Source organism: Pelobates fuscus, chromosome 4, assembly GCF_036172605.1.
Source record: "Pelobates fuscus isolate aPelFus1 chromosome 4, aPelFus1.pri, whole genome shotgun sequence".
NCBI classification, from domain to species: domain Eukaryota; kingdom Metazoa; phylum Chordata; class Amphibia; order Anura; family Pelobatidae; genus Pelobates; species Pelobates fuscus.
The window spans coordinates 287,269,280-287,282,372 of NC_086320.1; the positions used below are offsets into that span (position 1 = coordinate 287,269,280).

At 37.2% G+C, this 13,093-nt stretch overlaps 1 protein-coding gene across 1 annotated transcript in view; it reads right to left on the reverse strand.

The window, feature by feature from the left end:
* The window catches only part of COL6A6 (collagen type VI alpha 6 chain), a 230,004-nt gene that overhangs the window by 121,568 nt on the left and 95,343 nt on the right, over positions 1–13,093 (reverse strand). The window contains exons 9-15 of the mRNA XM_063453115.1: positions 12,399–12,968; positions 11,321–11,664; positions 11,165–11,243; positions 10,468–10,613; positions 7,453–7,545; positions 2,805–2,858; positions 2,054–2,125 (exon numbers count right to left, since the gene is read on the reverse strand). Coding sequence (XP_063309185.1) covers positions 2,054–2,125; positions 2,805–2,858; positions 7,453–7,545; positions 10,468–10,613; positions 11,165–11,243; positions 11,321–11,664; positions 12,399–12,968 — 1,358 coding nt within the window. The remainder of the gene's footprint in view (positions 1–2,053; positions 2,126–2,804; positions 2,859–7,452; positions 7,546–10,467; positions 10,614–11,164; positions 11,244–11,320; positions 11,665–12,398; positions 12,969–13,093) is intronic.

Here is a 13,093-nt window from a genome sequence, read left to right on the forward strand (position 1 = left end):
GGTTGCTTGATCTCGTTTCTATTTTAAATGTTTCAGCACATTCCTGGAGTGGGTGGTGCGGGAGGATGTGGCTTGTAACTCGCTGCTACACTACTTAGATGATTTCCTCTGGGTCGGTCCCGCAGGTTTGGACGTGTGTTCACACCTTCTTCGTACCCTGGAGTCAGTCTTGCGGTTTTTCAGGGTCCCTCTGGCCCCTGATAAGATGTTGGGTCTTTCCACTTGTTTGAGTTTCTTGGGGATTGAGATTGATTTGGTCACTGGGGAATGTCGTTTGCCGGGGGATAAGGTATCGGATTTGCACTGCCTGGTTTCAGCTGCCGGGTTTCTCAAGAAGATTCAATTGTAACAACTGCAGTCGCTCTTGGGAATTATTCCCATGGGGAGGGTGTTTACTTGTCGCTTGGTAGCGGCGACTGCTGGGGTAGAGTGCCCTCATCATTTACTCGCCCTTTGCACGAGGGTTCGGGTCGGCACTTCCGAAATTTAGCAATTCGGTTTAGTTCAACTCTTACCGAAATTCGGCAATTCGGACATTCGTAAGCATCCGAATGTCCGAATTGACGTAATTCGGCCAAATTTATATTCGGAACGAAACAAATTGCACGTCTAGAGTTCAATGCCAATCTCCATCTCTTTATTGGCGCAGCTGGGCCGGTTGGTTTTGGGGCCATCTTTGGGGCTATCTTTTGGGCCCACTAGTGTGCGGACTCGTGGCCAGAATCTTGGCATTCTGCGGGGTTAAAAGGTATTTGGCCTTCTTGGAGCTTTTCCCTATCGTGGTGGTGAAACTCTGGGGGGATCTCCCCTAGAATCGTAGGGTGGTCTTCTTTCTACTGTGATCATTTGAGGGTGGTGTTGGCCTTTAAGAATTTGTCAGCATCCTCCCCTTCCGTGGTTAGACTGCTGCGGCACCTAGTACTGCGTTGCTTAATTCTGAACATTTACTATAGGGCTGTGCATGTCCCCAGGGTTGCTAATGTGACAGTGGATGCTCTTTCTCATTTTCAGTGGCGGGAGCTCAGGGTGGCGGCACCCGGGGCGAACGAAGAGGGCTTTCCATGCCCAATGGATTTCTGGGATCTTAGGCTGACTGAATAATGTCCTGGACCCAGAGTTCGGTCTCGGAATCTACTTGGCAGCATTATGGTAAGGCATGAGGTGAGTGGGTAGAATTTGAGAGGAAACTCTGAGGTTTCCAGTTGGATGAAGAGCGTTTGCAAGGTCTGTTGTCATTGGTTTTGAGGGGTTGGCACAAGGGGCCTAAGCTTTCAGATTCTTGGAGATTTCTAAACTTTTTTGTTGAAAATATCTGAGTAAAACCGAATCCCTCTAAAGTCCAGCACATTTGGGTATGATCTCCAAATATGACCCTAGTTTACCTTTGTTGAAAATCAAATTAACAATTTGGAGTTTAATTTGTTGAATTCCCTTGATTTTTTTCAATTTAAAGGACCACTATAGTGCCAGGAAAACATACTCCTTTTCCTGGCTCTATAGGGTCCTTGGGTCACGCATTCAGCTAGTCCATAGGAAAGCATTTTCAATGCTTTCCTATGGACGCTGGCGTCTTCTCACTGTGAAAATCACAGTGAGAAGCGCCGAAGCGCCTCTAGCGGCTGTCAATAAGACAGCCACTAGAGGCTGAATTAACTCATTTGTAAACATAGCAGTTTCAGCAGAAAGGGTTAATCCTAGATGGACTTAGCACCCAGACCACTTCATTAAGCTGAAGTGGTCTGGGTGCCTATAGTGGTCCTTTAAGGGCACATTTAGATTGTATTAAGTAGACCCATTTACTTTGTGTTCTAGTGTTACCATATCATCTACCATGGAACAACCCAGGCTTGATTATTTGTATCTGCTATGCTAACTTGTGAATTATTTTTTGTGAAAGTTGCTTTTATCTTGATTTACCTGCATACGTTATATGTGACATATCTTCATTTTTATATTATTAGCTCTTATTATGTGTGTTTATGTTGCTCTTTTCTTTGTATCCACTTTTGCCTACTTTGTACCTGTATTTTAACCTGTACCTACTAAAACTTACCTTCTGGCCTTTAAAACCTCTGGATCCACGAACTCCTGGCTCTCCAATTGGACCCGGTGGTCCTCTTTCACCCTAAAGTAATAATCAAGAAATATAATGAAACATTGGCAAGCTATAACATATCCAATACATATTGAGTTTTGTGTCCAATGGCGCTTTATCAAAAATCAAACACAGAAAAAGAAGCTTTAAAAATCTTACATGTTATATAGTATGAACTTGTACTTAGGCTGATTTTTTTTTTTTTTTTGGTCTCCTTGATAGGAGGTCTAATATTTAGATAAAATAAATATATATTTTATATTTATATTTTAAATATATGATATATAATAATATATTTCCTTTTTTCATGGTTTATCTTCGCCCCCCTTTATGCAGAAATGACAATTTCCAATTCTGGCCAATACTTAATACTCACATTCACACAGGGTTACTCACTAAAATGAGAACTGAAAGTCAGCACTCCGGATGTTGTGGACTTCATATCCCATAATTCTCTAACAGCCATAATGCTGCAAAGCATCAGTGGAGATGCCAAATGTTGCCTACCCCTGTACAAGAGGATTAGGCAGTAGCGACACTCAAAGGTTTGCTGTTATGTTATGTTATGCTTGAAAAAAATGTAATCCGAGCCAGCAGTAGGTCCATTTTGAGACTTTTACAGATGTAAGCCCACTTTGAATTACTTTCAACAGATTTCATTTTCCCTGTTAATAAAAGCTGTGTATTCAGAATGTTTTGATAAACTCACCGATTCACCTTCATCCCCAGCATGTCCTGGCATTCCTTTAAACCCAGGTCGACCCTGAATGAAAATAAGTTTAATTAATCTTGGCGACTGTGCAGGTCTTATGTTTTTAGATTAACTATACAAGAAAATGTGTAAAAGTTTTATGTATATCAAATTACAAACAATATATTGTCCTATTGCTTTTTAGTTAGTAAGAACAGTAAACATTATTACAGAATTAGTAAGAACAATAAACATATGATTTGCACTCCTCAGCCAGCTTGAATTATCATATTCAACAGAAGACTTTCTTTTAGAAAATTACTGTTTATATTTTCTTTTTAAGTGGACCATTATTTTTTGTATAATTGAGAATAAAGTTTAAGGTTTTTTTGGCCACTTATAATACTTTTGTGCTCCCCCCCCAGTATATCCCACAATTTTTGGTGACACCGGGATTTTTGCTCTCATTGTCAGTAGTTTATCTGAATAGTTACTTAACTATAATTCCATATTTCCATGAATCTTTGCGTTTACTGACTTAACATTCTGAGAATGGATATTATACAGACCTTTATAATAATGAGGGAATTTCCTAGCGATTTCTTCATTACAATACCAACAATTACTGTCTTTATCTTTTATCTTTGGTATATAAGGTTTTGTTTGTTTTTTTTTTTTTACATTTGGGCCAATAATTTGTCTGGATTATTCGCATTTATAAATATGTACTTTTTTTGTACATACTGCTGTGATTTAGATAATCTACTTATACATAACATCTTATTTTGGTTATTTTTTTTTACCCAAATATCCAATGAGGGGGGTTGTTTATGATTCATTTCCAATCTGTTCAACTCTTCTATAGTTGAGTTCAGTTCCATATTTAATTTGTTTTTTCTAATTTCATGAACTGTCCACTAATTATGTTTCCCAATTTGTTGATTTTAAATTGTGTCTTGTTATTATACTCACAGTATCTTTTTATATGTGATCTGATTTCTTCTTTAATGTTCTCATCAATCAAAACACTCATTTAACTTCAAATTTTGAATAGGAATTTTTGTATTTTGCACTCTTAAATTAAAAAATAAAACAGGGGCGTGATAGCTTCACATTATGTTCCCTATTTTTTTTTTTTTAAAATAACCATACTTAAAGGGAAACTATGGTCATCTGACCAACTGAAGCTAAATGTAGTTGTTCTTGTGAGTATAGGCAGTCCCTATAAGCCTTTTGCAGTAAATACTGTCTTTTCAGAGAAAAGGCAGTGTTAACATTACATCCTAGGGACACCTTCAGTGGCCACTCCTCTGATGGCTACTAGAGTTGCTTCCTAGGGCAGTGCTGCACAATGTGATTACAATTGACAGGGGGGCTAGATAGTCATTTTAACACTATAGCGTCATACATGTTGTGTTCTTGACCCTATAGTGTTCCTTTAAGGATCAGAAAGAAATAAAGAAATAAACCCTGATATATTTATTATGTAATTTCACGTATAGTCTCTTATTTTATATGAACACAACATATATCTACTAAATTAGAATTTTTCAAGTTATTTAACTATCGGATGTTAGAATATAGCATATAACATAATTCATCTGATTGATCTAAACTAGGATCTAAAATTGTATTGAAGTCACCTCCCATTATTTCCACTCCCTCTGAAAAGGAGTTCATTTTCATCAGAACTTCATTTAAAGTGTATGCTGGTCAATATTTGGTGCATCTATATTTACTAGTGTAATTTTTTGATTATTCCACAAACCTCCATACATTATTATTCTACTGTCTTGATCACTTCCAATATCTAATGTTATCCTTGGTAAATTCTTTGAAATCATTATGCTTCTTCTTTTGATCTTATAGTTATTAGGAAATAAATTATGTATGTTATACAGAATATTTTCCATAAAATAAAATAAAAAACGTATTACTTTGAAGCTGTGTTTGCAGAATGAATGTACTGTTACTTTGATACAAATAGGAAGTGTGAACAGGTACTAGCGCTTATAAAGTGCAATAACTTATTTATCAAATGAAATGTGTTATTCATACAGAACAGTGCTGTGCTACGCTATGTTCCTATTTCATAGATATTTACAGTAGGACTGGTGAAGCAAGACATCTAAAACCAGGGGCTGGTTGCCTTAACAGACCCGAGAGCCATTCCTACCTGAGCTAAGTTTCATAGCTCTCTGCTTGTGAGTGTTCCCATTTCTATATATACTCACGTATTTTAAATATACTACACTATGATATATTATTTTTTTTTTTAGGAAACTTGGATGTCTCACATGATATCTGTTGAATTGGTAAAAGTATAGCTATACCGTATTATTTCATTGAAAAGCGCTACACTTCATTTTTTTTATTCATTTGATGCAAGTCTAAATCATGAATCAAAACTTACATTTAATGAGAGAAAGCAAACTTTATGTAATGCCATTAAACACTTCAATCACTGTTAATTTGTCCTCAAGAAGCCAAGTCTGTTTTAAACATAACTGGTGGTGGGCAAGAGACAGAACGAGCAAAAGGAGTAGAGAAAGAGAAAAACAAACACTAACAACCAACTCACAAAGTACCCCAAAATAATAAAACCTTCACATAAAACTTTTCCTAAAAAGGTTAATAGTGGATAAATCAGTCCAATACTGGACCAACGATCTGAATCCTTTAATATACAGGCTTGGTTAATCCTATTTGAGGTGAGGGTCTTAACCATAATACCCCACCATTTGCCTCTTAGGTGTCCCTACTCATAAGTAGAGAAAGAAAAGTGGGTGAAAAACATACAAAACGAAAAAGCAAAAACACAATTTTAATATTATACCCCTGTACCTAATATACTTTACTCTTATTCAAAATACATAATCCCTACACAGAGACTTTTAATTGCAACATAGATTAAAAATCACCATATCAAACCAAGTACTCAGCTTTAATATCCCAGACTCACAGAGCCTGTAACGGATCGACGGGCACCCCGAATGAGTACCTCCTTTGATGGATGCTCCTAGTGCTTCCCGAGGGCTACAAGCACTCCACCAGATACCATAAGCACCGCAGACCCCAGGAACCGCCGCAGCTTGGTTGGGGTCTCGCCGTCTCCTGCCCACCCTGGACCTACGACAAGGCTCCAGGGGTATAAACCTCTCCTCCAAGATAGTGAAGCAGGAACAAGCTCTTACAAGAGCTTAGTAGTGATTACAGCAAGGGAATATGCAGAGCATAGCAATCCCTTGTAGCAGATTCCCCCAATAAGAGACGACACTTCAAATTGAGGGTGAAGAAGAACAGACTGTGCTGGCACACCCAGCCTGGTTTTTATTACGGTCTTGCACATACAGGACTGCCCACAGGGAGGTATAAAATAACCAATAAAATAACAGTTACAACCCACAGTAAAGTCCTTCCCTCTGCCTGTGATACAATTATCTTACACAATGGGAAATGTAATTATTACAGGCAGAGAAATACAGTTTTTACAAATATACTATACCTTTAAAACTATACATCACATTCACATAAAAAATTACATATTCACAATCAATCCATTCAGGGGAACAACATATTAAAAAATGGCACGAATCAGACCAGGGGTTCAAAAGTTAGCAAAAGTATTAATAAAACCCACTGCCAGCATGGCTTTCTGGCCCAAACCAGTTTCACAAGAGTCCTCTATCTTGGAGACAATGGAGAGGTAATCCAATTATATCCATTGATAAAGGCAGACTCCATTGAGCACATGTTAGCAAAAGACACAAAAAGACACAAAAATACATAACTCCTATCATACAGAACAGAACCCCCACATTCAACCCATCCCCAGATGGCTTGGATCTGAGCGCTTAATATATCCGAACAGCGCTCAGATGCCACAAACACAGTCAAATCGCCATGGAGTTTAAGTTTAGCATGGGCTGATGAGAGGGCCATAGTCTGAAAGGGACTTACACGGTCCAATAGAATTCCATATGCTGCTTAAAGGGCCAGTGGCAGTATGCCCAAATGTTGCACTTGAAGGGACAAATCTCCCAGGGACCATAATCACAGGACAAGAGGCGGGCAAGCAGCCCCCTCCAAAAGCTCATGGCAAACTCTGTTACAGGGGTGAGTTTGCTACAGAGCTTTTCCTGAAAAAAGGCTTGTGATAAATATATTAATCCAATTCTTGACTTCCAATCTAAGTATAATAAAGGGCATTCACAGTTGGTCCTGTTAGAGGTAATGGTCAGCACAGTTTGCATAATTTATATGTAATATACATTATAGCTTTCTCTTCTTCCAAATATATACCCCTGCTTTTCAGACTTTTTCACTGCACCGAAAATTATAATAAAAAAATAAATAAAAAAATGATAATACCCAGTAATCATTATAACCTACACATAAATCCTTTCTAAAAATTATTTATCAGTGCATATATTCGTCCACTACTGTACCCACCATCTGAGTCCGGTAAAGTACAATCTCAATTAATCTTATTAGAAGGGAACATTTTTACCCAAATACCCCACCAGGTGTCTCTAAGATATTCCATACATAACTTACTCTTCCTCAATATCTATAACCCCTGTTTTCATCTTTTTGTAACCGTAATATCGGGTTTAATTTAAACCTACTTTAAATCCTAACATTGAAATGAAATATTTTATCTTACCGGTTTTCCAGGTGATCCAGGAAGCCCACGTTCACCAGATTGTCCAGTGCACTTGCAAACTGAACAGCAGCATTTCCGTTCTATGACATGAGACTGGCAAATAGAATCAAAAACAGTGTCACTTTCTGTGTAAGCATCATGACTTGACATGTTATGCTTTAAGATTACTAGGGTTATTTCACAGTATGCATAGTTTCCCTTCTAGCTCGCACAGTTCCTAAGTGTCTAATACTAATGGTGGCCTCTTTAAATCTTCTTACTGGATGATTTATACCAGCAATCTCAAAATAAGCCCTCCAAATGTTGATGGCCTACAACTCCGAAAATGTTTTGAATGCAATAAATAGCCATCGATTCATGGGAGATGTAATTTAGCAACATCTGGGGCTGGAGTTTTAGATGTCTGGTTTAAAAGTTTTCTTAGACTCTCTGCATCAGTGTATGTTTGAAATGGATTTCCTGAGTGGTTTTTGGTAATTGTATTTCTGTCAAGATCAGAGCATGGGGCCAAAATAAATGACAGGACTGGAAGAGTTTTTTTTATTGTCACCTGGAATTAAAGAATGGAACAAGTTTTGAGGCATTTAGGATTGAACTACCACTTGTATTCTTCGAAAGACACTTAATACAGGTTCTAAGAGCAAACCCTTCTCCAGGAGGGGTTGCGGCACTGTACTCTGTCATTCTCTGCCTGGTGTTGTGCACTTTTTGATCAGCCAAGCACACTTCAAGCTGCCTTGTTGTTGACCCATAACTTCCATCACAGACCACTATTGTATCCCTAGATGCTCTTTTTGTTCCAATAAAGAAAAAATGAAGGGGAGATCTCTGTAGCATTGACCCACAAATTCTAAAGGGCCAATTAAGACATGCAGACAACTTAATTTTAATAAAGTGGTTTGGTGTAGTGGCCGTATAGTTGTAACCCTGCAATGTAAAACATTGACGTTTTGTAGAAACTGCAATGTTTTCATTGCAGGGTTAAACACACCTCTAGTGGCAGCCTTTCTGACAGCCACTAGATGTGCTTCCTTGTGAGAACTGAGTCAGATGTGGTTCTCAATCAAATGCTGCTCCTAGAGCAGCATTTTATTGGTGATTTGCTGCACATGCAGAATAGGATTGGCTGAGTTCATCAACATTGATGATCTCAGCCAAGGAGACATGGTGACTGCAGTGAGAATTGTACTGGAGGATTGGAGGAAGGCAGGTGTCATTCCTATATTTAGAAAATGATTAAAAATCATTGCCTGGAAATTATACACCTGTGAGCTTAACTTCTGTGACTTGGCACGTATTTGAACTTTGTAATTAGCAATAATTAGCATGGTTTTATGAAACACAGGTCATGTCAAACTAACCTGATTGCATTCTACGAAGAAGTAAGTATAAGTATAGATCAGGGTGTTCCATTGAATGTGATCTACTTGGATTTTGTAAAGGCATTTGATTCGGTTCCTCACAATAGGTTAGTGTTTAAACTAAAATAAATTGGTCTAGATGAATATTCTTGTTCTTGGGTAGAACATTGGCTTAAGATGGACAGGCTGGACAAAAGTGGTAAGTGGTGTCCTGAACTCAGGGTTCTGTTTTGGGACCGCTTCTATATAACATATTTATAGATGATCTTGAAATAGTCATTTAAAGCCATGCTTTAGTGTTTGCAGATGACACACAAGTTTGTAAACTAATAAAATGTAAGCAGGATATTGCTTTGCTCAGAGGGCTTTAGATAGATTGGGGACTGGGCACTAAAATGGCAGATTAAATTTAACGTAGAGAAATGCAAAGTTATACACTTCGGAGTAAAGAATGAACAAGCAATGTACACCCTAAATTGCAGTGAATTAGGCATAACAACACACAAGAAGGATTTGGGAATTGATATAGACAACAAATTAGGCAGCAATATGCAATGTCAATCTGCAGTTGCCAAGGCCAGTAAGGTTTTGTCATGTATAAATAGGGGTATACATTTTCGGGATGAAAATATAATTTTGCCTCTTTATAACTAGCTGGTAAGACCACACCTTGAATATGCTGTGCAATTTTGGGCACCTGTTCTAACGAAGGATATCATGGCACTAGAAAAAGAGACGGGCTACAAAATTGATAAGAGGAATGGAGCATTTTAGTTATGAAGAAAGGTTACAAAAATGTAAATCTCTTTAGCTTGGAAAAACAGCAGCTCAGAGGGGATATGATAACATTATACAAATATATTCTGGCCCAGTACAAACCATTATCTGGAAATCTATTCATAAACAGAGCTATACATGGGACACAAGGTCACGCATTTAGTCTCAAAGAAAGGAGATTTAGTCTAAGGCAAAGAAAATGTTTTTTTAAAGTAAATACTATAAGGATGTGGAATTCTCTGCCCGAAGAGGTGGTTTTATCAGAGTCCATACAGATGTTTAAACTGCAATTGGATAAATACATGCAAAAACATAATATAAAGGGATATAATTTCTAAATAGTGGGGTAATAGCTGCTTAATCTAAGGAGATATCTGAATGCCATTTTGGGGTCAAGAAGGAATTTTTTCCTAGTTTGTTGCAAGATTGGAAGCGCTTCAGACTGGGATTTTTGCCTTTTTTTGGATCAACAGCAAAAATCTGATGTGAGAAAGGCTGAACTCAATGGACGCAAGTCTCTTTTCAGCTATGAAACTATGTAACTAATGTAACTAACCAGCATTGGGCTATAAGGTAAGTAAATAGTTTTTAACCCTTGCAGGCAAGCCCAGTAATCAGACTAGTGAGGAGAACACTATAGCGTTTGTATTTCTAACTCTGTAGTGTTCATTTAAATGTAAAGCAGGCAGTTAACATATCATTTGCATAATTATTTAGTGCCATATTCAATAAAAAAGGCACCCAGATTAGTAACTAAATCAAACCAAAATTAGGGCAGCATTGAAAATAAGGTAACACAATACTTAAAAACCTTGTGCAAGCCATATAGTTTATACAGTATATATATATATATATATATATATATCACTTAACTCACCATCTCTTCAACCAGCCTCCTATCAATGTCTGACATTCCAATATTTATCTGGGTCAGGTAATTGATACCTCTGCCAAATTCAATGTACTTAAGGTCAGAAAAACCTTGTGTGTTCTCTAACGCAACAGTAACTAATGCACTAACACCTAAAGAGAAAAAAAAAATTGGTCATAAGGTAAGTAACGTCATATGGTAACATTGTTGTCAACTCCAATTACATAACAGGCCAATCAAGAGCATTTCTCTTATCAAGTACATTCATGCTTTATATGATTACAATGTGCTATTTTTCTGAATCTTTAGGTGGTATGTCACGTATTGGTGACTTTATGTAATAAAAACTGGCTAACGTGTGGATAAGCTAGAAATTTATGAAATGTTAACTAATGAATGTGACCTATTACTGATCAAGACTCTGGAATTACTTCTACACCATGAGATTGTCTAATTATTTTCTTTTCAAGCTAGTGGAGGGCTCCTTAAGACATAAGTACTAGTTGTGAAATATTTTCATTATGATCCCCTTCTTAACCTCCAATTGTAAACTAGAGATTTACAAATTTAAAAAACACAAAGATATGATTATAAAATTACTATCAGGAAATATGTGGGGACACTGAACTAATATTTGTGTAATGTATACAGTTACCTGAAAGAACAGTCTGTATAATCCATAATATCTTTCATAGTAACTTACCATTTCTAATGAGGTCCTCTGCTGTGTCTTCAAGGAGTTCAATATTTTCATCCAATCCATCTGTAAAGATAAGTAGCACCTACACAACAAATTAGAAAGATTTAAAATCAAAGAAACATTATTTCTGTTTTATAGTGACAGCTTCATAACCCATACCTTTGATTTTGCTGCATTTCCGTTTTTTAAGATTTCCCACATAGACATAAGAGAAGAAGAATCAAGTTTGGATGGACCATTAATCTTAACTTTCTTTAGGTCACTGAGTAAGCTTGGGCTGTAGATGTGGAACAGTGGCAAAACAATTTCATTTGTATTTTTAACATGGAATGCCACGCTGGTATGAGGTCTTGCTCCAGGAGTGCAGCTTGCACTTGGTAAAGATGACACACGGGTTAAGATATCATGAAGGCGGCTTTCTAGCAGACTTTGACCGGTAAACAAGCTGGCATTTATGGACTGATTTGAAATGTCAAAACCCACAACAACATCAGCAGAACAATCTAATAAATGGGAGGAGAAGAGAAAGATATAATAATGGCAATTTGTAGACCAACAACGTGTGTGGAGGCAACATTTTGTAACCTATGATTAACTTTTTGCTTTTCTACTTTCTGTTGTGTTACTTTTTGACCTAGGGTCTGCTGGACACCCCTCCCTGCCTCCACTCAACTCTGGGCCAGGAAGGTCTCTGCTTGAGCTAAGTATGGTGGTTCAGCACTTCGCTCATTCGCTGAAAGTGATCAGCTGATGTTCATGAGAGCTAAATGAAGTTCCTACACAGGAGCTTTCAGCTCTTCTGAAGACTGAAAGGAGGTTATAAGCTGTGCTTAGTGCACTCCAGGTGTTAAATTAAATTATTTTACAATACTTTGATGACTTACAATGGGGAGTAGTCAGGGAAATACTAGCACCATAACCATCACAGCACACTGTGTAAGGTAGTGTAATTTAGGAGTCTGTCAGACCCTTTTAGTGGGCAGACCTGCCCATTATGGCATCACAGGTGACACAAGTCACCTGTGAATGCCTTCCTCAGGACTGCCCACCCATTCCGATCTCACAATGTTGAGAGGAAAGGATAATTCTTGCTCGTATATAATACTTTTGAATATGACATATATTTATATCACTAATATTACATAGGTCAATTTTCCATCTCTGTAAATTGCACTTGTTCTTTATTCTCTATATCAAATTATATGAAATCAAAATAAACATAATTTATAACACTTACTGCTTGATGTAGTTTCTTCACATATGTTTCTGACAATTTTCTTCTTTATGGATTGCAGCTCAGCAAAGTTTTTCACCGAAAATACAGTCTTTGAGGATCCAGCAATACTGATAAGCTGTGTCATCTGCACATTTCCCACGCCAACAGCATATATATCAACTCCTTTATTTCGAAGAGACTGAGCTGGTGGTGCAACGTTGTCTTGCGAATCTCCATCAGTTATTACAACCAAGATTTGGTGAACACCTTCACTTATACGATTTTCTGGCACATTAAACAATTCCTTTTCTGTCTTTTGTAGTGCACTACCAATCAACGTGTTTCCATTTAATTTTGGGATGTTTTCAATTTCATTATTCACAGTTTTCTTTTCAGTAAATCTTTTTGTTCTAAAATGTACTTTATAATTATGACTATATTGTGCGACTCCCACGTGGACTCTGTCCACAGCAATATCAAAATCATCAATAACAGACTTCATGAAGTTCTTCATTATTTTAAAATCATCATTAGAAATACTGGTGGAACCGTCAATCAGAAAAATAAGATCTGCCTTCTCAGCTTCACAAGCTGAAATTATATAGAACAAATATATGTAAATTATATTAATAAATAAACAAATGTATGTTCTTAGAAATAAAACTGGAAGAAGTCTGACCTTCTACCTGTATATTTCTTAAAGTTTGGGACACCAA